Source organism: Oncorhynchus mykiss, chromosome 18 (assembly GCF_057628025.1).
Source record: "Oncorhynchus mykiss isolate SJ-2025 chromosome 18, ASM5762802v1, whole genome shotgun sequence".
NCBI classification, from domain to species: Eukaryota; Metazoa; Chordata; class Actinopteri; order Salmoniformes; family Salmonidae; genus Oncorhynchus; species Oncorhynchus mykiss.
The window spans coordinates 38,490,628-38,516,193 of record NC_143039.1 but is presented as its reverse complement, the minus strand read 5'-3'; the positions used below and the strand labels follow the sequence as shown (position 1 = coordinate 38,516,193).

At 42.6% G+C, this 25,566-nt stretch overlaps 1 protein-coding gene across 4 annotated transcripts; it reads right to left on the bottom strand.

Annotated features, from left to right (window-relative positions):
• Nucleotides 1-1,283: 1,283 nt before the first annotated feature.
• LOC110495985 (phosphatidylinositol 4-phosphate 5-kinase type-1 alpha) lies at nt 1,284-24,253 on the bottom strand. 4 transcript variants are annotated; one of them, XM_021571557.3, is made up of 17 exons: nt 23,712-24,253; nt 22,960-23,250; nt 22,101-22,135; nt 21,862-21,951; nt 21,271-21,401; nt 20,409-20,526; nt 19,508-19,660; nt 18,971-19,270; nt 11,150-11,352; nt 10,866-10,949; nt 10,150-10,198; nt 9,988-10,072; nt 9,547-9,705; nt 9,245-9,380; nt 9,052-9,111; nt 8,868-8,967; nt 1,284-2,704 (listed from the first exon to the last, which is right to left on the bottom strand). In XM_021571557.3, exons 2-17 carry the CDS (start codon nt 23,003-23,005, stop codon nt 2,702-2,704), a joined length of 1,752 nt encoding a protein of 583 aa, XP_021427232.1. In that variant the 5' UTR covers nt 23,006-23,250; nt 23,712-24,253; the 3' UTR covers nt 1,284-2,701. The 4 variants fall into 4 exon arrangements, with proteins under 4 accessions (XP_021427232.1, XP_090064468.1, XP_021427230.1 ...); XM_090208342.1 differs by having other exon boundaries at nt 23,750-24,253; XM_021571555.3 differs by having other exon boundaries at nt 22,101-22,138; nt 23,712-24,236.
• Nucleotides 24,254-25,566: the final 1,313 nt, after the last annotated feature.

Sequence of the window (25,566 nt, the reverse complement as noted above, 5' to 3'; positions counted from 1 at the left end):
CATAGTTTATACAAAGAAAAGCAATCATACCAGGTTGTTGAACTCTTGACATTAAGCATTTTAACAGGAATGTTAGTTGTAATTGTCACTACAAAAATATAGCACAGAAAAATAGGAAACGTTTGACAGTTGAATGTTAGTTTCATTACGAGAAATGCAATCTACCTCTTACTCAATATCGCATACAATCACTGCGGTACATAATACATTTTTGGAGAAGGCATTTTGAAGACAGACATAATAAATAATGAGAAAATACTAATAAATATAACTATTTACAAACATAGGCTTTGTGTGTCATAGTTACTCTAGAGGTTTCAAATGTAATGCAGCTGTATATTAAAATAGCTTGCTAATTTCTTTAATATAGGGACAATGCATTGTCTGGCAGAATGATAATGAATATAGTAGTTAAAAAATAAAAAACATGACCCTTTACTAAAACCAGCCAGTATCTGGTGTGACCATCATTTGCCTCATGCAGTGCAACACATCTCCTTCGCATAGAGTTGATCAGGCTGTTTATTGTGGCCTGTGGAATGTTGTTCCACTCTTCAATGGCTATGTGAAGTTTCAGGATGTTAATGGTAACTGGAACATGCTGTTGTGCACATCAATCCAGAGCATCCAAAACGTGTTCAATGGGTGACATGTCTGGTGAATATGCAGGCCATGGAAAAACTGGTCAATTTTCAGCTTCCAGGAATTGTGTACAGATCCTTGCGACACATTCATTATCATGCTGAAACATGAGGTTATGGCGACGGATGAATGGCATGCCAATGGGCCGCAGGATCTCGTCATGGTATCTCTGTGCATTCAAATTGCCGTCGATAAAATGCAATTGTGTTCGTTGTCCGCAGCTTTTGCTTGCCCATACCATAATCCACCATGGGTCACTCTGTTTACAACATTGACATCAGCAAACCGCTCACCAACACGGCACCCGCCCATACATGTGGTCTGTGTTTGTGAGGACGGTTGGATGTACTGCTAAATTCTCAAAAATGATGAAGGCTGCTTATGGTAGAGAAATTAACATTCAATTCTCTGGCAACAGCACTGGTGGACATTCCTGCAGTCAGCATGCCAATTGCAAGCTCCCTCAAAACTTGAGACATCTGTGGTATTGTGTTGTGACAAAACTCATTTTAGAGTGGTATTTTGTCCCCAACACAAGGTGCACCTGTGTAATGATCATGCTGTTTAATCTTTTTGTTGATATGCAACACCTGTCAGGTGGATAGATTATCTTGGCAAAGGAGAAATGCTGACTGACAGGGTTTGTGCATATGGAAAATTTTAGGGATCTTTTATTTCAGCTCATGAAACATGGAACCAACACTTTACATGTCGTATTTATATTAGTGTTCAGTGTACCTCTATGGCTGAACCTGTCATATTGTTTTAAATAACACCTTTGTCATTGGAGGATCAATGGAAAAATAAAAAGGGGACAACATTTCACACCTGAACCCTCAAGTATCGACCTACAGAAGTGCTGTGGCTGCTTCCTGTTATAGAAAAGGTAGGGATTATACATAGGCATTATAACGGTGTAAAATCATTCCATATTGATTCTGGTTGTGGAATGAGTTATAAAAATGTATAGGGGATCATTAGAAGTATTCTTTCATACCCTAAAAATAATCCTGTTGAGAAACTATTTGTTGATCCTTGTATATGTGCTTTTCCATAGTAAAATGTTGTTCTATAAGGGGACACTGTTTCCAGACTGAGTCCCTCTAGCCCAACTGTCTCATGCCACGAAGCGCTAGCTAAGACCCATCTTTACACACCAGAAACTATAGGCCCTGCTTGCTTCATACCCTAAAATACTTTCTTAATGGGTTTACCAAACACTGTACATTCTAGCCATTCCAGCATACAGGGTGTGTAGTAACATTCACAGTGAGCTTGTGGAGCAAGGCCAAACATCTAAATATGTCACAGGGAAAAAACATTTTTTAATTAAAAATTCTTCAAACAGTACTTCTGAACACCAAGTGGCATTCTGTCATAGTGCCACAGTTTGGAATAAAATCATATATACCAATATAACGTAATGATAGTATAGTACAGGAAAGCTCAATATGGAAGATCTCCAGCAATCCAATTCACAGGCAGGATGAATGAATCACAAAAGGGAGAAACAGTCTTGACGCCATTTGGTCACTGTTGTGAAGGTTTGTTTAGCCTCTTCTCTTCTCACATAAGGCAACTTATTAATGTAGCATGTCTACCATTGCCTCGACTATAACAATACTAGGAGTCTCTTAGTTTCAGAGATGTGCAGGTCCTGACAGAGGCACCCGTTCGGAGATGCAATGCACTACAACTCAGATGTACTTGTCTAATACACCACCAACTGTGGTCTAATAGAAAAGGCACCTATGCACTGTGACACAGTACTACCTAATCCTGTGCAGGGTTTGGAAAGTTTAAACAAGGATCCCATCAATGGAATTTGGATGCATGGTCCCCATAATAGCATCTGGAGTGTGTAGCATTCCAAATGTAGTCCTCTTAGTCTTTATTTTCTGTTTCCCTCCTTTACCTCTGTCGCATTATCCTTCCATTATTTCTCTTTCATTAGGCCTTCAAAAAGTTTCTTTCATCTTACACTCATCCCATCCATTGACTTGCTTTGACCTAATTGTCCTCACATTACAGTCCATTTCAGTCTTTCACAGTAAATTGTTCACTGCAAAAAAAGAAAGAGAGGTTGATTAGATAAGTTTCAAACCACAACAAAAAAAGAACTCCAGTTTGGCCTTTTCCCAGTCAATCATGAAACTTACCTTCAGAAGACAACACCTGTGTGCCATCTATGATTAGTATTTTCATTGTTTGGTACTGAGAGGTTGAGGTATTTCAGAGGTTGAGGCTAGGAGTGGGCGATATGGCCTAAAAATAATTTTTAAAACTTATGGGGATCTTTACATTTTCTCTCTAAATTAAGCTTTGTTGTACAATTGAAGGTAAAATTCACTGAATTTCAAACAGTCAGCAATAATGTAATGACTTCAGGGTGCGTGAAATTAGGCTAAATATAAGCCCCACTAATAATTTGATCAAACTAGTTTAACCTGCCTTTTTGTAATAAAATCACCCATCTGGCTTTCAAGTCTATGAAAACACAATTTTTGTTCCAAATTTGGTGTCTGAGTGTAAACAGTGGAAGAGGCAAAGCAAGCGGTTTCACTCGCCAAAACCTGTCCAAAATTAGCACCATGTGTTTTTATGGGCTTATTTTGGACCTAAGCTTGTCACCTGCCTTCCCGCCTTTGGGACAACAACTCCCAGTGTTAGGGCAGAGACATGAGCATCTCGTCATTAGGCGCGAATGACAAGACAGACATGAGAACAAGCTGACATAAACGCCCATAAAACAAAAATACAGGCATTTGGATTATTACGCAAAAACATACATTTAAATGAATTTGATATATCGTCCAGCCCTATGAGGTATTGAGAGTGTTACGGAATATTAGGATAGGTCTTAGGAGCATGATTATACACTACCACTTCCACACTTCATTCCCAGGGGGGCAACAGCAACTGTGTTCAATTTGAACTGTCAAGCCTTGATAAAGCCCACAGGTGCAGCCAATCATGTGGATCCCAACTTGAGAGCGAGCACCTCTCAGCTTGAGTGTTTTGTTTTAGTTTGTTTTGTAAATATGCATTTTGGTCACCCTTTTGAACAACAAACTGTGGAGCTGGCCCTGGATCCAGGTAAGTTTGCCGTCTCCTGAGCACATGTACATTAGTGTTGCAAGGTATACTGAAACGTATGTACTTTTTCGACACTAGAATATGAAAAACTGTTCCGTACTAGAATGTTACTTTCTGTCTCACGTCGTCTACCGATTGAGGATAAAGTCCATCAGCGCAGACAATGTCCCCGTACATTGCAAGAGCACCATGCCTGCTCCACTTAACCATAGCTAGCTCTAGCCTGCCATGAGGAACAACTGAACTCACTGGGAGTCTGGGCTGCAGACCCTGTGGCAGAACCAATCAGTTGGATTTTTATTTTAATTGAACCTTTATTTAACTAGGCAAGTCCGTTAAGAATAAATTATTATTTACAATGACGGCCTACTCCGGCCAAACCCGGACGATTCTGGGCCAATTGTGCTCCACCCTATGGGACTCCCAATCATGGCCGGATGTGATACAGCCTGGATTGCACACTCCCTCAAAACTTGCGACACTGTTGTGTAACTAAACTGCACATTTTAGTGCCCTTTTATTGTCCCCAGCACAAGGTGCACCTGTTTAATGATCATGCTGTTTACATCAGTTTTTGTACCCCTGTCAGGTGGATGTATTATTATTATTATGGATGTATGCTCTCAGAGGATGTGTTGGTAACATTCCTTATTCATGGCTGTGTTCTTAGGCAAAATTGTGAGTGAGCCTTGGCTGAGAAGCAACCTCACACATGAATGGTCTCAGGATGCTTTACTGTTGGCATGACACAGGACTGATGGTAGCGCTCACCTTGTCTTCTCCGGACAAGCTTTTTTCTGGATGCCCCAAACAATCGGAAAAGGGGATTCATCAGAGAAAATGACTTTACCCCAGTCCTCAGCATTCTAATCCCTGTACCTTTTGCAGAATATCAGTCTGTCCCTGATGTTTTTCCTGGAGAGAAGTGGCTTCTTTGCTGCCCTTCTTGACACCAGGCCATCCTCCAAAGTCTTCGCCTCACTGTGCGTGCAGATGCACTCACACCTGCCTGCTGCCATTCCTGAGCAAGTGGTGCCCCGATCCCGCAGCTGAATCAACTTTAGGAGACGGTCCTGGCGCTTGCTGGACTTTCTTGGGGGCCCTGAAGCCTTCTTCACAACAATTGAACCGCTCTCCTTGAAGTGCTTGATGATCCGATAAATGGTTGATTTAGGTGCAATCTTACTGGCAGCAATATCCTTGCCTGTGAAGCCCTTTTGTGCAAAGCAATGATGACGGCACGTGTCTCCTTGCAGGTAACCATGGCTGACAGAGGAAGAACAATGATTCCAAGCACCACCCTCCTTTTGAAGCTTCCAGTCTGTTATTCAAACTCAATCAGCATGACAGAGTGATCTCCACCTGTGTTAACGAGAGAATCACTGACATGATGTCAGCTGGTCCTTTTGTGGCAGGGCTGAAATGCAGTGGAAATTTTATTTTGGGATTCAGTTCATTTGCATGGCAAAGAGGGACTTTGAAATTAATTGCAATTCATCTGATCACTCTTCATAACATTCTGGAGTATATGCAAATTGCCATCATACAAACTGAGGCAGCAGACTCCGTGAAAATTAATATTTGTGTCATTCTCAAAACTTTTGGCCACGACTCTATATACACACAGTCGTGGCCAAAAATATTGGTACCCTTTGCACTTTTTTCAGATAACGCACAATTTCTTCCAGAAAACTTTTGAAATTAAAACATATTTTGGTATCCACATAGGTCTTTGGTATGTAGTTGAACAAAAATAAATACATCTGAATAATTTACTAAATCTTAGCCAATTCCACAAAGAAATCCTAAAATGGCCCAAACAATATTATTGGCACCTTCTACAAGCAGGTGATTCTCATTTACTTTGGAATTGAACTAATCTATGGTGAGTTGAAGGTGCCTGCATTAAAAATCACATATTCAACCAATAGAGAAAATGACTCATTCTTCTGTTTTGTGTCACTGTGTGGACCACAATGAGCATGGACAAAAGAAAGGAAACCAGATAATTATCTGAGGTCAGACAAGATTGTGGCCAAGCATGGACAATCTCAGAGACCTTGATGTGCCTGTTTCCACCGTAAGTAATGTTATCAAGAAGTTTAAGCCACATGCCACTGTAGCAAACCTCCCTGGATGTGGCCGCAAGGGAACTTGATGGAAGACTGCAGTGAAGGATTGTTCGAATGGTGGAGAAAGCACCTCTCAACTGCCACACAGATTCAAGCTGACCTTCAGACACAAGGTACGACAGTTTCAACTCGCACCATCCGTCGCCAACTCAATGAAAGGGGGTTATATGGAGACCCAGGAGGACTCCACTGCTGAGAGAAAGACATAAAGCCCAACTCCAATTTGCAAAAACACACCTGAACATGCCAAAATCCTTCTGGGAGAACAGATGAGACCAAATTTGAGATTTTTGGTAAGCACATGTTTACAGAACACAAAATTAAGCTTTCAAAGAAAATCAAGCATGGAGCAGGTTCAGTGATGTTTAGGGGTTGCTTTGCTGCCTCTAGCACTGGGTGCCTTGAACGTGCATGGCATCATGAAATCAGGTAAATACCAAGGTATTTTGGAGCGCAAGCTGGGTCTCCGTCGAGGGTGATGGGTCTTCCAGCAGGACAATGACCCCAAACACACTTCAAAAAGCACCCAGGAATCATTCAAGACAAAACGTTGGACTGTTCTGAAGTGGCCAGCAATGAGTCCAGATCTAAATCCCATTGAAAACTTGTGGAGAGATCTGAAAACAGCAGATAGGAGAAGGCACCCTTCTAATCTGGGAGAACTGGAGCAGTTTGCACAAGAGGAGTGGGCCAAACTACCAGTACAGAGGTGCAGGAAGCTCATCAATGGTTATAGGAAGCGCTTGATCACAGTTATTTTGACCAAAGGCTGTGCTACCAAATATTAAGTCTAGGATGTCAATATTGTCAATGCCATTTCTATTTATTTTCAGATTTAATAAATGGATATATTAAGTTCTGAATCAAAAACAAAAGGTGCTGTACTATTAACAGTGAAATAAAGAATTGTGGAGACCAAATACTTTGTTCAACTTATTTTTAGGGAAAAATGTGAGTTTACACACACACACACACACACACACACGTGTAATAAACTCAGCAAAAAAATAAACATCCTCTCACTGTCAACTGCATTTTGTTTCAGAAAACTTAACATGTGTAAATATTTGTATGAACATAAGATTCAACAACTGAGACATAAACTGAACAAGTTCCACAGACATATGACTAACAGAAGTGGAATAACAGAAATGGTGATGCCAAAATCAAAAGTAACAGTCAGTATCTGGTGTGGCCATCAGCTGCATTAAGTACTGCAGTGCATCTCCTCCTCGTGGACTGTACCAGATTTGCCAGTTCTTGCTGTGAGATGTTACCTCGCTCTTCCACCAAGGCACCTGCAAGTTCCCGGACATTTCTGGGGGGAATGACCCTAGCCCTCACCCTCCGAGGTCCCAGACGTGCTCAATGGGATTGAGATCCGGGCCATGGCAGAACACTGACATTCCTGTCACACACAGAACGAGCAGTATGGCTGGTGGCATTGTCATGTCAGGATGAGCCTGCAGGAATGGTACCACATGAGGGAGGAGGTAGTCTTCCCTGTAACGCACAGCATTGAGATTGCCTGCAATGACAACAAGCTCCGTCTGGTGATGCTGTGACACACTGCCCCAGACCATGACGGACTCTCCACCTCCAAAATCAATCCCGCTCCAGAGTACAGGCCTCAGTGTATAGCTCATTCCTTCGCCAATAAACACGAATCCGACCATTCCCTATGGTGAGACAAACTTGCGACTCGTCAGTGAAGAGCACTTTTTGCCAGTCCTGTCTGGTCTAGCGACGGTGGGTTTGTGACCATAGGCGACGTAGTTGCCGGTGATGTCTGGTGAGGACCTGCCTTTACAACAGGCCTTCAAGCCCTCAGTCCAGCCTCTCTCAGCCTGTTGCGGACAGTCTGAGCACTGGGATTGTGGAGGGATTGTGCATTCCTGGTGTAACTCGGGCAGTTGTTCCTGCCATCCTGTACCTTCAAACTCAGTGCATCTTTGCTTGACATCATGGGAAAATCAAAAGAAAAATCATCTGGCTCATCTGTCTGATTTTTCTTTTGATTTTAGCCTATCACGCCGGTAGGTGCACTTGATTCAAAAGTCCTGCGCACCGGGTAAGCAGGGTGTTCCCATGAGACAAACTCCACCTACCCGGAAAATCGAGTGCACCTACTGCGCTGCCCAATCAGATAGTTCAAATCACCGTGGCTACAGAGCTTCCATGACCCTGGCCACAGCCAAGTTTAATAGGCTACTAGCCTACGTTAAATTTCATAACTTTTAAAACCATTTCCAGAGACTGTCAACGAATACAGCAAAGCGCTGCTGTATTAAAGGAATATTTAACTTTTTCTGGTCATAGGAACAACATGAATTTGTGCATGAGTCAGATGCGGTGCGACTCGAGTTTCACCATCAGGTGGAAGACGGTGTCCCCTCTCTCTGGTCAATCACACCAGAGGAACGGAAGGAGAAAGCAGCTGGGAAAAATTGTTTTGAACAGTCATCCAGCTCGGAATTCCAAGTCAAACTCTGGCATCTTTCTAGAGCTCCGATTTTTTGACCTGAAGATCACTGACGTCGTGATTTGACCTCGTTGACCATCAGATGCAGGTACCATCAGTCCAGTAAAATAAAAAAGCTAACTTCAATTCATGCTCCACAGTGCCTCACAAGTGCTAAACCAACTGATCTATTTTCTTATTAATGCTCCAGTTTTGAAATATGGTCTGATTAACAATATTGGCAGGCCAATCACATAGCCAATATGCTGTGAAAATGTATTAGGCCTACTGCCCAAACCTCATTCCTACAAAACTGTTTGTGTGAGGTTAATGTAAAAAATCAAAAACAATCTGAGCAGTAGATCTCAGCTTGCTTTTTGACTGCGAAAGTGATCTTGTCTCAGAATAGGTTGGTGACCACTGCACTAGGCCATCCATGGAATGAGTTTGACACCCCAGGGTTAAGGTATTGAATATTTTCATTGTTAGACATTGATAGGTTGAGGTATTGACCGGTTAACGTATCGCATACTTACATAACAGCTGCTTGTCTGAGGAACTATGTCACTGAGTGAGATGACGTCACATCCACCGATGCACTCATTAACTGACGACACTGAGGTCACTGCTTCAAAACTGAGGACAAGAGATATCATTTGTTTGTGTGTAGAGCATATACCTTATAGTGGAAAGGTCTGGGAATGCATTTCCCTTCTTTACCTTTTGGGGGTGCTAGCGTCCTCTGTACTGGCTGCCTCATGGACCTCCTCTCCCACAGATCTGTGAGAGAACAGATTAATAAACATGATTCAACCATACAAACATGACACAGATGTGATGCAGTGATGAGACCATGGGAAATTACTCAATACAACAGTGTAACAAGACAGCTTGGCGAAAGACACAAACAAACCTGACGGAGGGAGCTGTGGTAGCGAGCTTCGAGCTTCCCAACAAGGAATTGAAGTGGGTTGTTTCAACAGAGTTACTGGTGACAACATCGTGTGTGGGGGTATTTGGTGGTATGTCAGGGCATCCTGACTGCACCACTGGGAGGAGAGACAACACATTAATCATTTGTTTTGTAAAAGGTATCGACCACTAATACGTGCTCTCAACTGCAACTTCCAGTGACAACTATATCCTTAATAAATTTATAAAATCACATTAAAGTTCTTCCAAAACCCTCCCTCCCTTCCTCCTCCCATTGCTCACCGCTGACTCCCTCAGTCTCTGTACTTTGGGAGTGTGGGACTACTAGGCTGCTGCTACTGCTGGGCTGGGGGAATGGAAAGGGTCTGGAGCTTGCAGTGTTGGCCCTCCGTAAGCCTCCCTGGGTCCCCACTCGGGTCTTCTTTGATGGGGATGTCTTCACTGGAGGGGAAATGGAGAGGAAGGAGTGGTGAGAGGACTGCTACTCTGGCTGAGTTCCGATTCTCTACCCTTCTCAACAAGTGTGCACTCGCTCACGCCCCATTATGGATTTAAAAGCATTGTATTGGTGCAAGCATGGCTGGAAGGAGTTTCCACCGTAATCCACACAATAGTTAATTCCTTATCAATACATGACGGGGAGTGCACACTTCTAGAGAAGGGTAGAGAATCAGGACGCAGCCATTGTGTAGAGGTTTTGTAGAGTAACACTCAAGCGCTTACATGGAATCTTCTTGAAGACTGTGTTGCACATGAATTTCTGAAAGCGGTCAGCGTAGAAACCTGGTCTGTGCACTGACACTGTATCCTGGAAGAAAGAGGAGTTTAAAATACCATATAGCTTATGAAAAAGGTCACCAGAGGATAGTGTGTCTGAACTCTTACCCCATCATGGACCAGAGCTTTCCAGGAGTGCTCGATCTTCTTCACAAACCTGACCAAACACAAGACATGGGTTGCTTACTATAGACCAGGGTTGGAGTCACTTGCAATTTAATTCCAGTCAATACAGGAAGTAAAACCAAATTCCAATTCTTCCCAATTGAAAAACATTGAAGAGAACTGGAATCAGCATACTTGCTGAATTAACTGAAATTGAATTGACACCAACCGTGCTATCAACCTAATCAATTCCTCCAGGACTCTGCAGCGTTTTTTGGCGATAGTTGTGGGCCAAAATTATTCATTTTGCAGAGGCAATTCAGATATTTAGCGAGGCAATTTGCAATGATTTTGTCCAATTTGTCACAAATGGGCTGACGGGGGAAAACATTTAACGTGTTGTTTGATTGAACCATTTTATGATGTAAAAGTGTGGCTAGTGGTTAAAACTGAGAGCCCTCTTTTTGGTGCGGTGATCGGACAGTTGTATAAGTTGACCGTTTTATTCGGTAATAGTGCGGTGATTGGTCAAATTTGCAAGTCCTCGCATAAAATTTGGAGAATTGTGGATTTTGCAAAAACTCTTGCGATTGCAGAATTGCAAATTCCTGGAGGGACAGCCTAATGTATTCATAGTTTCACACATACTTCAGACAGACACAAATGCAGACAAAACTATTAATATACCACTACGTACAATAAGAGCAGTAGTTCGTTACCTGTAGGACTGCAGAATGTCGATTATACCAATGTACACCAGCATCCTCTTGCCCTTGGAATTACGTGCTGGAATACCTCCCATGCTACAAGGACATAGAGAATACATGAATGCACTAACAAACATGAACTTATAATCATAAGCCTAGAATACATATCCTATTACTTCAGATATGCAGACGTAACGTGTCTAATAATCAAATTGAGATGTGTAGCGGACATACAAGGTAACCAATCACTGGCCTTGTTTACGCTCCTGAAACAAAAGAGAATGCATAATACTCACTTGTCCTCAGTGTCCACTGCTCCCTTGCCGTGCGCCTCTCCTTGGATGGCCTCTATGGCAGTGCAGTAGAGGGACTTTTGGCCCTGAGACGGTGGGGGCCTCTGGTCGGCCACCTCCTCTCCAGCCCGCTCCCGGGCCGCCTGCTCCAGGTTGTGGATCCCCACCAGCATGCTGTAGTCCATGATCTTAAAGCTCTGTAGCAGCTACATGGGATAAAGGAGTCAGGACTAGGGCTGTTGCGGTGACCGTATTACCACCACACTGGCAGTCATGACCGCAGTCAAATTCCGTGTCACGGTAATCTCCTCTTATGCACTCTGGACATGAGTTGGTAGTACCCAACTCACTAACTACCAACAGGCCGCTGATGGCCTGGTACTCAGTGCTCGATTGTTCCTCTAACCACTGAGATCAATGCAAATGAAAATCACATCAAAACAGTATCATGCTTTTAAAACTCACTGTTAGGCTACATTTCATTAATTACCTCACCATGATCAATTTGAAGAAAGAAGCTCAACAACAGGTTGAAACTGAGTGGAAAACATGGTTGTGGGTGTTGTTTCAGAGCCAAACAACGAAATGGATAGTGCTTTCTAAGGTGATGATTAATTCAAAGCATTTAAGACGTTGCATGTAGAACACCCATATTAGAGCTTATACAGTGCATTCGGAAAGTAAATCAGACCCCTTTCCTTTTTCCACATTGTTACGTTACAGCCTTATCCCCCCTCAATCTACACACTATACCCCATAATGACAATGCAAAAACGAGTTGACATTTTTGCAAATGTATTACACATTTTTAACCCTTTGCTATGAGACTCGAAATTGAGCTCCTGTTTCCATTAATCATTATTGATCTTTCTACAACTTGATTGGAGTCCACCTGTGGTAAATTCAATTGACAAGATTTGGAAAGGCACACTCCTGTCTATATAAGGTCCCACAGTTGACAGTGCATGTCAGAACGAGAACCAAGCCATGAGGTTGAAGGAATTGTCTGTACATCTCTGAGACAGGATTGTGGCACAGATCTGGGGAAGGGTACCAAAAAATGTCTGCAGCATTGAAGGTCCCCAAGAACACAGCGGCCTCCATTATTCTTAAATGGATGAAGTTTGTTTATATATATATTTTTTTTTTTTTTAAATCACTGGCTTCATCAATAAGAGCATCGACGACGTCGTCCCCACAGTGACCGTATCCCAACCAGAAACTATGGATTACAGGCAACATTTGCACTGAGTTAAAGGCTAGAGCTGCCACTTTCAAGGAGCGGGACACTAATCCAGACGCCTATAAGAAATCCCACTATGCCCTCCGACGAACCATCAAACAGGCATAGCGTCAATACAGGACTAAGATTAAATCCTACTACACCGGCTCTGACACTCGTCGGATGCGGCAGGGCTTGCAAACTATTACAGATTACAAAGGGAAACCCAGCCGGGGGCTGCCCAGTGACGCGAGCCTACCAGACGAGCTAAATACCTTCTATGCTTGCTTCAAGGCAAGCAACACTGAACTATACATGAGAGCATGAGAGCTGTTCCAGACAACTGTGATCACACTCTCCGTAGCCGATGTGAGTAAGACCTTAAAACAGGTCAACATTCACAAGGACGCAGGGACAGACTGATTATCAGGACTCATACTCAGAGCATGTGCTAACCAACTGGCAAATGTCTTCATGGACATTCTCAACCTGTCCCTGACCGAGTCAGTAATACCTACATTTTTCAAGCAAACCAGCATAGTCTCTGGGGCCAAGAATGCCATGGTAACATACCTAAATGACTACCGACCCGACTCATGTATGTACCATGAAGTGCTTTGAAAGGCTGGTCATGGCTCACATCAACACCATAATCCCAGAAGCCCTACACCCACTACAATTCGCATACCATCCCAACAGATGATGCAATCTCTATTGCACCCCACCTGGACCTTTCACACCTGGACAAAAGGAACACCTACGTGAGCATGCTGTTTGTTGACTTTAGCTCAGTGTTCAACACCATGGTGCCCTCAAAGCTCATCACTATTTTTTTTATTTCACCTTTATTTAACCAGGTAGGCTAGTTGAGAACAAGTTCTCATTTGCAACTGCGACCTGGCCAAGATAAAGCATAGCAGTGTGAACAGACAACAGAGTTACACATTGTGTGCAAAAGGCATGAGGAGGTAGGCAAATAATTAAAATTTTGCAGATTAACACTGGAGTGATAAATGATCAGATGGTCATGTACAGGTAGAGATATTGGTGTGCAAAAAAGCAGAAAAGTAAATAAATATAAACAGTATGGGGATGAGGTAGGTAAAATTGGGTGGGCTATTTACCGATAGACTATGTACAGCTGCAGCGATCGGTTAGCTGCTCAGATGTTTGAAGTTGGTGAGGGAGATAAGTCTCCAACTTCAGCGATTTTTGCAATTCGTTCCAGTCACAGGCAGCAGAGAACTGGAACGAAAGGCGGCCAAATGAGGTGTTGGCTTTAGGGATGATCAGTGAGATACACCTGCTGGAGCGCGTGCTACGGGTGGGTGTTGCCATCGTGACCAGTGAACCTGAGATAAGGCGGAGCTTTACCTAGCATGGACTTGTAGATGACCTGGAGCCAGTGGGTCTGGCGACGAATATGTAGCGAGGGCCAGCAGACTAGAGCATACAGGTCGCAGTGGTGAGTGGTATAAGGTGCTTTAACAAAACGGATGGCACTGTGATAAACTGCATCCAGTTTGCTGAGTAGAGTGTTGGAAGCTATTTTGTAGATGACATTGCCGAAGTCGAGGATTGGTAGGATAGTCAGTTTTACTAGGGTAAGTTTGGCGGTGTGAGTGAAGGAGGCTTTGTTGCGGAATAGAAAGCAGACTCTAAATTTGATTTTAGATTGGAGATGTTTGATATGAGTCTGGAAGGAGAGTTTACAGTCTAGCCAGACACCTAGGTACTTATAGATGTCCACATATTCTAGGTCGGGACCATCCAGGGTGGTGATGCTAGTCGGGCGTGCGGGTGCAGGCAGCGAACGGTTGAAAAGCATGCATTTGGTTTTAATAGCGTTTAAGAGCAGTTGGAGGCCACGGAAGGAGTGCTGTATGGCATTGAAGCTCGTTTGTAGGTTAGATAGCAGTGTCCAAGGACGGGCCGGAAGTATACAGAATGGTGTCGTCTGCGTAGAGGTGGATCAGGGAATCGCCCGCAGCAAGAGCAACATCATTGATATATACAGAGAAAAGAGTCAGCCCGAGAATTGAACCCTGTGGCACCCCCATAGAGACTGCCAGAGGACCGGACAGCATGGCCTCCGATTTGACACACTGAACTCTGTCTGCAAAGTAGTTGGTGAACCAGGCAAGGCAGTCATCAGAAAAACCGAGGCTACTGAGTCTGCCGATAAGAATATGGTGATTGACAGAGTCGAAAGCCTTGGCAAGGTCGCTGAAGACGGCTGCACAGTACTGTCTTTTATCGATGGCGGTTATGATATCGTTTAGTACCTTGAGCGTGGCTGAGGTGCACCCGTGACCGGCTCGGAAACCAGATTGCACAGCGGAGAAGGTACGGTGGGATTCGAGATGGTCAGTGACCTGTTTGCTGACTTGGCTTTCGAAGACCTTAGATAGGCAGGGCAGGATGGATATAGGTCTGTAAACAGTTTGGGTCCAGGGTGTCTCCCCCTTTGAAGAGGGGGATGACTGGGGCAGCTTTCCAATCCTTGGGGATCTCAGACGATATGAAAGAGGTTGAACAGGCTGGTAATAGGGGTTGCGACAATGGCGGCGGATAGTTTCAGAAATAGAGGGTCCAGATTGTCAAGCCCAGCTGATTTGCACGGGTCCAGGTTTTGCAGCTCTTTCAGAACATCTGCTATCTGGATTTGGGTAAAGGAGAACGTGGAGAGGCTTGGGCGAGTAGCCAGGAGTAGCCAGGAGGAAGGCATGGCCAGCCGTTGAGAAATGCTTGTTGAAGTTTTCAATAATCATGGATTTATCGGTGGTGACCGTGTTACCTAGCCTCAGTGCAGTGGGCAGCTGGGAGGAGGTGCTCTTGTTCTCCATGGACTTCAGTGTCCCAGAACTTTTTGGAGTTAGAGCTACAGGATGCAAATTTCTGCCTGAAGAAGCTGGCCTTAGCTTTCCTGACTGACTGCGTGTATTGGTTCCTGACTTCCCTGAATAGTTGCATATCGCGGGGACTATTTGATGCTATTGCAGTCCGCCACAGGATGTTTTTGTGCTGGTCGAGGGCAGTCAGGTCTGGAGTGAACCACGGGCTATATCTGTTCTTAGTTCTGCATTTTTTGAACGGAGCATGCTTATCTAAAATGGTGAGGAAGTTACTTTTAAAGAATGACCAGGCATCCTCAACTGACGGGATGAGGTCAATGTCCTTCCAGGATACCCGGGCCAGGTCGATTAGAAAGGCCTGCTCACAGAAGTGTTTTAGGGAGTGTTTGACAGTGATGAGGGGGGGTCGTTTGACTGCGGGTCCGTAGCGGATACAGGCAATGAGGCAGTGATCGCTGAGATCCTGGTTGAAGACAGCGGAGGTGTATTTGGAGGGCCAGTTGGTCAGGATGACGTCTATGAGGGTGCCCTTGTTTACAGATTTAGGGTTGTACCTGGTGGGTTCCTTGATGATTTGTGTGAGATTGAGGGCATCTAGCTAAGGACCCTGGGGGGACTAAACACCTCCCTGTGCAACAGGATCCTGGACTTCCTGAGGGCCACACCCAGGTGGTAAGGGTATGCAACATCATCTGTCACGCTGATCCTCAACACAGGGGCCCTTCAGGGGTGCATGCTTAGACCCCTCCTGTACTCCCTGTTCACCCATGACTGTGTGGCCAAGCATGACTCCAATACCATCATTAAGTTTGTTGACGACAAAGGTAGTAGGCCTGGTCACCGACAACGATAAGACAGCCTATAGGGAGGGGGTCAGAGACCTGGCAGTGTGGATTCAGGACAACAACTTCACCCTCAATGTGAGCAAGACAAAAGGAACTGATTGTGGACTACAGGAAAAGGAGGGCTGAGCACAACCCCATTTACATCGAAAGGCTGTAGTGGAACGGGTCGAGCGATTTCAAGTTCCTTGGTGTCCACATCACTAACAAACTATCATGGTCCAAACACAACAAGAAAGTCGTGAAGAGGGCATGACAACACCTATTCCCCTGCAGGAGACTGAAAAGATTTGGCATGGGTCCCCAGATCCTCAAAAGGTTCTACAGCTGCACCTTCGAGAGCATCACCGCTTGGTATGGAAACTGCTCGGCATCCGGCCGCAAGGCGCTACAGAGGGTAGTGCGTATGGCGCAGTAAATCACTGGGGTCAAGCTTCCTGCCATCCAGGACCCTAAAAATTGTCAGACTCCAGCCACCCAAGTGATAGACCGTTCTCTCTGCTACCGCACGGCAAATGGTGCCGGTGCTCCAAGTCTAGGTCCAAAAGGCTCTTACCCCCAAGCCATAAGGCTGCTAAATAGTTCATCAAATGGTTCCCCAGACTATTTTCATTGACCCCCCTTTTTTACACTGCTGCTACTCGCTGTTTATTATCTATGGATAGTCACTTCACCCCTGCCTATAGCACCAGTCAAAAGTTTGGACACACTTACTCATTTAAGGGTTTTTCCGCATATGTGGGAACTCCTTCAAGATGGTTGGAAAAGTATTCCAGGTGAAGCTCGTTGAGAGAATACCAAGCTTGTGCAAAGCTGTCATCAAGGCAAAGGGTGGCAACTTTGAAGAAACTCATATTTTGATTTGTTTAACACCTTTTTGGTTACTATATGACTACATTTGTGTCATTTCATAGTTTTGATGTCTCCACTATTATTCTACAATGTAGAAAATAGTAACAATAAAGAAAAACCCTTGAATGAGTAGGTGTGTCCAAACGTTTGAATGGTACTGTACATATTACCTCAATTCCTTCGACTAACCTGTACCTCCACACATTGACTCGGTACCGGTTCCACCTGTATATAGCTTCGTATTGATTTTTTGTGTCATTTTTTTTTGTTTCTTCAGCTTATTTTAGACGAAATATTTTTTCTTAAAAAAACTGCACTGTTGCATGTGACAAATACAATTGGATTTGTTTTCCTAAAAAAGTGAACCCGTTAAACGCTGAGTGGTTAAACATTTGTTTAGCCTGTTAACCACCCATGAAAGCTACAGTTCTTGTCTTTTTGGAAATTGACTTACATTTTGAAACCAAAATATACTTAGCGTAGTATACAATATTAAACGTTGTTTAGAAAATGCAACGAGGCGTCAGAGTTTGAGGTTAAATACACTTTGTGTTTCGTTTCCTTGCCACGATACTAACAAGTATCAGAATTAGAGGTTGATCGATTATGGCCGATTAATTAGGGCCGATTTCAAGTTTTCATAAATCGGTAATCGGCATTTTTGGACGCAGAATATATTGCATTCCATGAGGAAACTGCGTGGCAGGCTGACCACCTGTTACGCGAGTGCAGCAAGGAGCCAAGGTAAGTTGCTAGCTATCATTAAACTTATCTTATAAAAAACAATCTTCACATAATCACTAGTTAACTACACATGGTTGATGATATTACTAGGTTAACTAGCTTGTCCTGCGTTGCATATAATCAATGCGGTGCCTATTAATTTATCATTGAATTACAGCCTACCTCGCCAAACGAGGGATGATTTAACAAAAGAGCATTCGCGAAAAAAGCGCAGTCGTTGCACGATTGTACCTAACCATAAACATCAATGCCTTTATTAAAATCAATACATAGAACTATATATTTTTTTAAACCTGAATATTTAGTTAAAATAAATTCATGTTAGCAGGCAATATTAACTAGGGAAATTGTTTCACTTCTCTTGCGTTCATTGCACGCAGTCAGGGTATATGCAGCAGTTTGGGCCGCCTGGCTCGTTGCGAGCTATTTTGCCAGAATTTTACAATTATGACATAACATTGAAGGTTGTGCAATGTAACAAATATTTAGACTTAGGATTCAATAAAATACGGAACAGTTCCGTATTTCACTGAAAGAATAAACGTTTTGTTTTCAAAATCATAGTTTCCAAGTTTTGCCCATATTAATGCCCTAAGGCTCGTATTTCTGTGTTTATTATAATTAAGTCTACGATTTGATATTTGACACAGCAGTCTGACTGAGCGGTGGTAGGCGGCAGCAGGCTCGTAAGCATTCATTCAAACTTTACTGTATTTGCCAGCAGCCCTTAGCAATGCTTGATTCACACGCTGTTTATGACTTCAAGCCTATCAACTCCTGAGATTAGGCTGGCAATACTATTAGAACATCCAAAAGTCAAAGGTATATGAAATACAGATGGTATAGAGAGAAATAGTCGACGCGTCATAATTCCTATAACTACAACCTAAAACTTCTTAACCCCGAATATTGAAGAACTGGGAATATTGAACCACCAGCTTTCATATGTTCTCATGTTCTGAGCAAGGAATTTTGAATTATTTAATCCAAATTGAGCATGTTTCATTATTTATTTGAGACAAAATAGATTTTATTCATGTATTATATTAAGTTAAAATAAGTGCTCATTGTTCATTCAGTATTGTTGTAATTGTCATTATTACAAATATATATATATATATATAAATAAATAAAATAACAATTAAAACCAGCTGATTAATCGGTATCGGCTTTTTTGGGTCCTCCAATAATCGGTATTGAAAAAACATAATCGGTTGACCTCTAATCACAATACTGGTATTGTCCCGGCCCTAAAATATACACCACCACCCACAAACACCTCTACAGACCCATTCTCCCTCCCTCTCACCAGGCAGTCTCTCTGGATGGTCTTGCTGAGGGCGTTGTAATTGTCTGGTTCCAACAGAAGACCATCGGGAAGGTCCTGGATGAAGTCCAGATCCTTGAACGTGGGCACAGCCCTTTCTCGCTCCTTGGCCGAGGCTCGTCTCTTATAGGTGGAGCCCTTCATGTCGTACTTGAGGTGCATGCGCACGGCGCGCGGGAGCAGGTTGTTCATGACAACAATGCGGATGTTCTTTCCTCCTGCCTGGATGCAGTAGAGACCGTAGAACTTTGGCAGCAAGGTTCGCTTGTTCTGGTTCAGGTTCTAGAGAGCGAGTGGAGGGGAAAGGATTGGGGTCCAACTATGTCAATCAAATCCACTCATAGCATAGAATACAACACACGCAATAAATCAGGAAACATTCAGGACAAAGATTGACTTGTGCAGCAACTACTAGGTGAACTTGGTAACTCAAAGGACAAAACATAGGGTACACAATGGATCATCACACAGACACACACACTATTGCATGTACAGGCGTACCCACACTCACTCGCTTACCATGAAGTAGCCAGGCAATAGTTTCTGTAAGAACTCAGCCTCTTTGTGCTGCACAGTCTTAATGATGAACTCGTCATCGCTGGAGACGTAGAACAGAGATCCGCTGGCTCCAGAGTTGGACAGCTCAATCAGTTCCTCGTTACACAGCGAGTACTGCAACAAAAACAGTATTCATTATTTGTTACCATCAAACTTATATTAATAGGCCAGGAGTCTATTTAATTAAATCACTGGACACAACTGGAACTTATTAGAGACAGGCTTCTATTTCCTTAATAATTAATTGTTAAATCCTGCATTTTTAATACATTTCCTGCACTAATGTGTTATCATTTAGACACAGTGTCACATTCTCTTGTCTTTAGTATGCCTCTATTTTGAGAAAAATAATAATGATTATCCTCGTTGACTGTGCATTTTCTGCAGTTCTTACTTTTGCCACTAGAGGGCGATCAGCCAATTTCTGGGGGTCTGTGCTCCGAGGTTGTTGACTGTTTTTGTGCTTGCCAGCTAGCTAGCAGCAGCTGTTAGCTAGCTAGCAGCAGCTGTTATCTAGCTAGCAGCAGCTGTTAGCTAGCTAGCAGCAGCTGTTAGCTAGCTAGCAGCCAATGCCTAGCAGTTTTTTACTGGCAATAAAAACAGATGATTGCAATCATTTCTTGGAGTCACTAGTGAATTATGTAATGCAACAAATCAACCATTAAACCATGTAAAAAATGTATGCCATCCTCTTAAATTAATTTACCAGGCGTTTATTTGAAATATCTGCTGTTGCCCAGCTATTAAAAAAGGGACAGGCGGCTGTCCGAGACTGGGCTTTCAACTGACATTTTTACGGTAGGTAAATAGACCATTCCACTTCCAGTATTGCCTTTCAAGGTGGGTTGAGAGAATGTAGTACCAGGTAATCGTCTGGTCGGATACCAAACATCTCCCTGAAGTAGCGGAAGGCGATGGGAGCGTAGGTCTTGAACCTGAAGTCACTGTAGTGGTGGGCTGGGGTCAGGTTACTGCCCTCACTAAAGACAAATTGAGGAGTGTGATTAATACGTCAAGTGACTGCAGACAGAGAACATGAACTTACATAAACACAATTCTACACTTGTTAAGAATGCAAAATTAAAGCAGAGGAGAACATTAAGGGATAATCAACGAGAGGCTATGCATTCTTTGGAAAATAATGAACAAAGTGGGAGGTATGTTCCACGACCCGCTAACAGAGTGGAACTAACCTTCCACGGAGTTGCATTATTTTCCAGAAAGCGCATAGGGCCACGAGTTGAATACCCCTTTGAATATCATGGCTATAATTTAACACATTTGCCGCTAGAAATGTGTTCAACATCCACTGAAGTAGCTAGCAAGTTTACTAAATAGCTATAGTATTTGCCTTGGTAAACAAACAGATTTGCTAGTTTAGCTAACCAAACCATGAATCCTAGCTTGCGATTATGAAAATAAAATTCAACAATGCCAATGTTTAATTTTACTTTTGCTTTCAAAAGTAGCTCAAACAGGGTATGTAAGAATGAACTATAGCCATTGAATTCTACCGTGCAAATATACCATGCGTTATAGGGAAATAATGCAAGCTCTAGAATGCCCTTCAAGCCAATCAGAAACAAGTATTTAACAATGCCATGGTAAAAATGGGATTATTTAACCTACTTCTTTGTCACAATTCCAAACTTGAAATATTGACATAAAAACATAACAGAAACACATACTCCCGCTATACTTTCCTGTCAATAAATCACACACACCTGGGGAAAAAGATGCTCTCTACCACTTCAAAGTCCTGCATGAGTACATCTCTCTCAGGTTTTTGGCTCAGGCTGCCCACTGTGTGTGTGATGCCCAACTGGATGGCACCTTTCAGGGCAGACGAGGTAGTCTGGAGGAGGGCAGAGCAGAGATCGAGATTGAAAAGGAAGAGAACGTATTTCCCAGGTTGAACATATGCACATGTTAAAGTCAGCAGAGGAGTGCTCTGAGTTTGAAGTGCATGCCTGGGGTGCACACCGTAGCAAATACATATATACACACACATACATACACACATATATAATGAAAACTAGTGTTCCTATTAGACAAATTCAGGTAAGTCCCTCCCCATTTTGTCACATTTAGTTCCTAGTGAATACACTGCTATGACCTCTTCAAATGGAGAAACATAAATAGATGAGACATTTTGAAACCAGCAGATGTATCTTCACAAGACTAAACATATGATTGGCGGTTATGTAATTAACTGACAACAGGGACTGAATATGTTCATTCATAAGAAAAACATTTAAGTAGGAAAGATGAGGTCTGTTACAATGTGTGAATGGGAGTTGACCAAGAACTCTGACCTTCTTGTAGGTGGTCTCCCCAGTGGGGTCAAGCCCACGGTGGCCAATAGTCTTCTTTATAGTTTGAGACGAGCCTGAGGACCCTAGAACCTGTGAGTGGAAGAGAGGAGAAGTAGTGAGTCACAGGAAGAGACAAAGGACATAACACAACCTTTTGGTGAGCCTACTTTATATACATGAGTGGGATTACTGAAGGCATAAATTACTGGCATGAAAACCAATGTACATCATCTTCTCACCTCTAAAGAAGCTATCTTCTGAGTCCCAGTTGAGCCTACTGAGATATATTTTTTTTTGAGGGACAGAAAGAACAAGAAAAAAGTTGAGTGCCATTGTTTACCGCACACACACAGCACTGTGTAATAGATCGTAGAGCTGCTGGTCATGCCAATCGCAACCAGTCTAAAAACACACACAAAAACCTCCTTAGACCCAATTTATACAAAAGGTGATTTGGCCATGAATACATTCAAAGGTGTCAAGACATCACATTCTGTGGCCTAAGACTCTGAATACAAAATATGAATAAATAGCTAGGCTATTAACGATGATGTATTGCTTGCTTTTGAAGTGCTTTGATGTTACGAAAAGCGCAATAGAAATGGAATACATTATTATTATTAAAATGACATTGCCCAAGGAGTAAGATGCATACATGGGATGTCATCAGTTACCAATTGTTACAGCTATTGGCAGCTGAATCAGTTTCCAAGACAACAAGGCATGCAAACATTCACAGGCCTAAATTGACAGAACCGGAATAGTTCATGTCAACCAGTTCACACAGACACACTGGTACCTCTGAGGATAGCCTCCTTCAGAACTGAGTGTGCACATCTGTGGGGTGGGATGGGATGGCATGGGGGGGTAAATGGTTATGGTCCTGTTAGAGGCTAATATGTTGTGCCCTACTGAACAATGCCAACCCTAGGACAAGGAGTTGTGTACTTGGCAAAGGTGGGTTCTGTCACATGGCTGTATTTAAAGAGTATTTAAAGAGCAATCCACATACTACAGGATGAGTCTCAAAGACCTGATCATCAAAACGAGTAACTTTAGCTATTTGGTGTATAGATATCAGAGAGAATGTGTACTTACCAGTGGAACTCGCTGGACCTGAATGAACTGTTCCGGCTGTGGCCATTTCTGAAACGTGCACTTTTCTTGCTAAGCTTCAACAAGCTAGCTGACTAAAACGCAATACCTTGCGTTAACGTTATTTTCGTCGAAGCGATTGTTCTGGTGCGTTTCAACACAGCTCTGATCCAGGGTCGTCAAGTCAAATAAACTGGACCGAGTGACTAGTCAAAATTCTGGATACCCCACACTGTCTTTACTCTCTGCTTGTTTTGCTGGGATGAGCTGAGGGGTTGGGTCCTTCTTACTCAGCTGAAAAGAAAACATAGTTAGCTAGCAAGCAAGATAGCGCCCCTGACATTAACAAACTGACGTGTTGTTAGATTCACCGGTCTTGGCTGGTCATTGCTAGCCAACGTTCACATTACATTTTAGTAATTAGCTGACGCGCTTATCCAGAGACACGTAGCTAGCTACAGCTACTAGCTAACTTTAGTTGGTTCAAACTGCAAGCCAGGTTGGCTTCCTGAATCCTAGCAAATTAAAATGTCTTTGTTATTTCACATGGCTAACTAGCTAAGGATGGGACATGGTGTCGGTAAGAGCAACTGCTAGATAATGATTATTTAAACAAATAACATGTTGACTAAGTAACACGTTACTTTTTAATATAATGTAACGACCTGCTGTTTCATTACAATAATTACTAGCTAGTTGCTCTTGCCGACACCATCTCACCTTTGTTGGTATCATTTTCAAACAGCTACGCTAACCTAGCGTAGTTTTCCAGCTAATGTCAGCCGAGATTCACCGCAGTAGGTTTGTTTCCAGTTTGGATAGTGGTTAGATATTCGGAGCTTGCTCGTCAATACATCTTCAACTGAAGATCTTAATTCCGATGGTAGAGCGCAAGGTATAACCTTTATTTTCTCCGTTTTCAAAAAGTGACTTTACGTTGGCTTTCAATGGGGGAATATTATGCACTTGCGGCTATGGGACTGTCTTAAAAGTGCAATCGGCAGAACCAGGGGTAGGCTGGACAATAGAACAAGTCGAAATTCACCCAAGGCTGAAAATTGCAAAAGAACGTTGGCTAAACTGGAACACCAGCGCAGGCCCATCGCAGAGCCCGTTTTTGACCGGGGTGACGTTTAGAATTCAATTTAGCCTAAATTGGCACCAAAAAATTTTATCATTTTTATTTTACCACTACAATCTGTTCTTAGGACGAAACTGAAAAATAACTCGTGTAGAAAGTAAACATCCGCAACTCGATGGTGCCATGTGTGCTTATGTCTACATAAAGAGGAAGTATGGGGGGAAAAGTGCAACTTGTGACTATTTCTGGTCAAGCTATCGATGACAATGGAATACACTGCCCAGCCTTACATAATTAGAATATCATGATTAAAATGGTGTCCGACTTGAAAAAAAATCGATATATAATATACACATTGTGTAAATATACACATTGTGAGATATTTGGCAAAATATACCAGCATGACTCTCCATAGGAAAATAATGGGGGAAGCGCAGCTTTCCAAGGGCAAAAGGTATTTCGAGTCTAGCATTTGATGACAACGGAATACACTGCCCAGCCTTACGTAATTAGAAAGAGGATATTCTCATGATTAAAATGGTATTCATGTAAAATAATCTAAATATACACATTGCGAAATAGACAGACATACCTATATTTCCCTATAGTAAACAATGGGACGACCTCAGAGTTCCATGAGTAATTTTTTATTTACATTTTAACTACAATGTGGACAGGTCTCCATTGCCAACAATAGCAAAACAGTTATTGTGACGTAGAACCATAAACTGGGAATAGAAAGTTCGGAAGGCAAATTTGTGCCACAGTGCTCAATAGAACTATTTAGGAACTGGCAGGGTGAAAAATGCCCTAAAATAAGTATTGTTTTTTTGTGATTACTTAAACTACAGCAGGCAGCTGGGACATATGATAATATAATATAATATAATAATAATATAATACTGAACTAGTTTTATCAGAAAAAAAAGCATTGTTAAAAATGGTTTTTCTAATGATCAATTAGCCTTTTAAAATTATAAACTTGGATTAGCTAACACAATGTGCCATTGGAACAGTGATGGTTGCTGATAATGGGCCTCTGTACGCCTATGTAGATATTCAATAATTTTTTTTATCAGCCGTTTCAAGCTACAATAGTCATTTACAACATTAGCAATGTCTACATTTTTATTAATAATCAATTTTGTTATTTTAACAAAAAAAAAATGTTTTTCTTTCAAAAACAAGGACATTTCTAAGTGACCCCAACCTTTTGAACAGTAGTGTATGCATACATACACATACCCACATTTGCATACATATACAGTGAGGAGAACAAGTATTTGATACAATGCAGCAGGGATTTTGGCTTTTTCAGGGCTGTCGCTGGGCAATACGGACTTTCAGCTCCCTCCAAAGATTTTCTATTGGGTTCAGGTCTGGAGACTGGCTAGGCCACTCCAGGACCTTGAGATGCTTCTTACGGAGCCACTCCTTAGTTGCCCTGGCTGTGTGTTTCAGGTCGTTGTCATGCTGGAAGACCCAGCCACAACCCATCTTCAATGCTCTTACTGAAGGAAGGAGGTTGT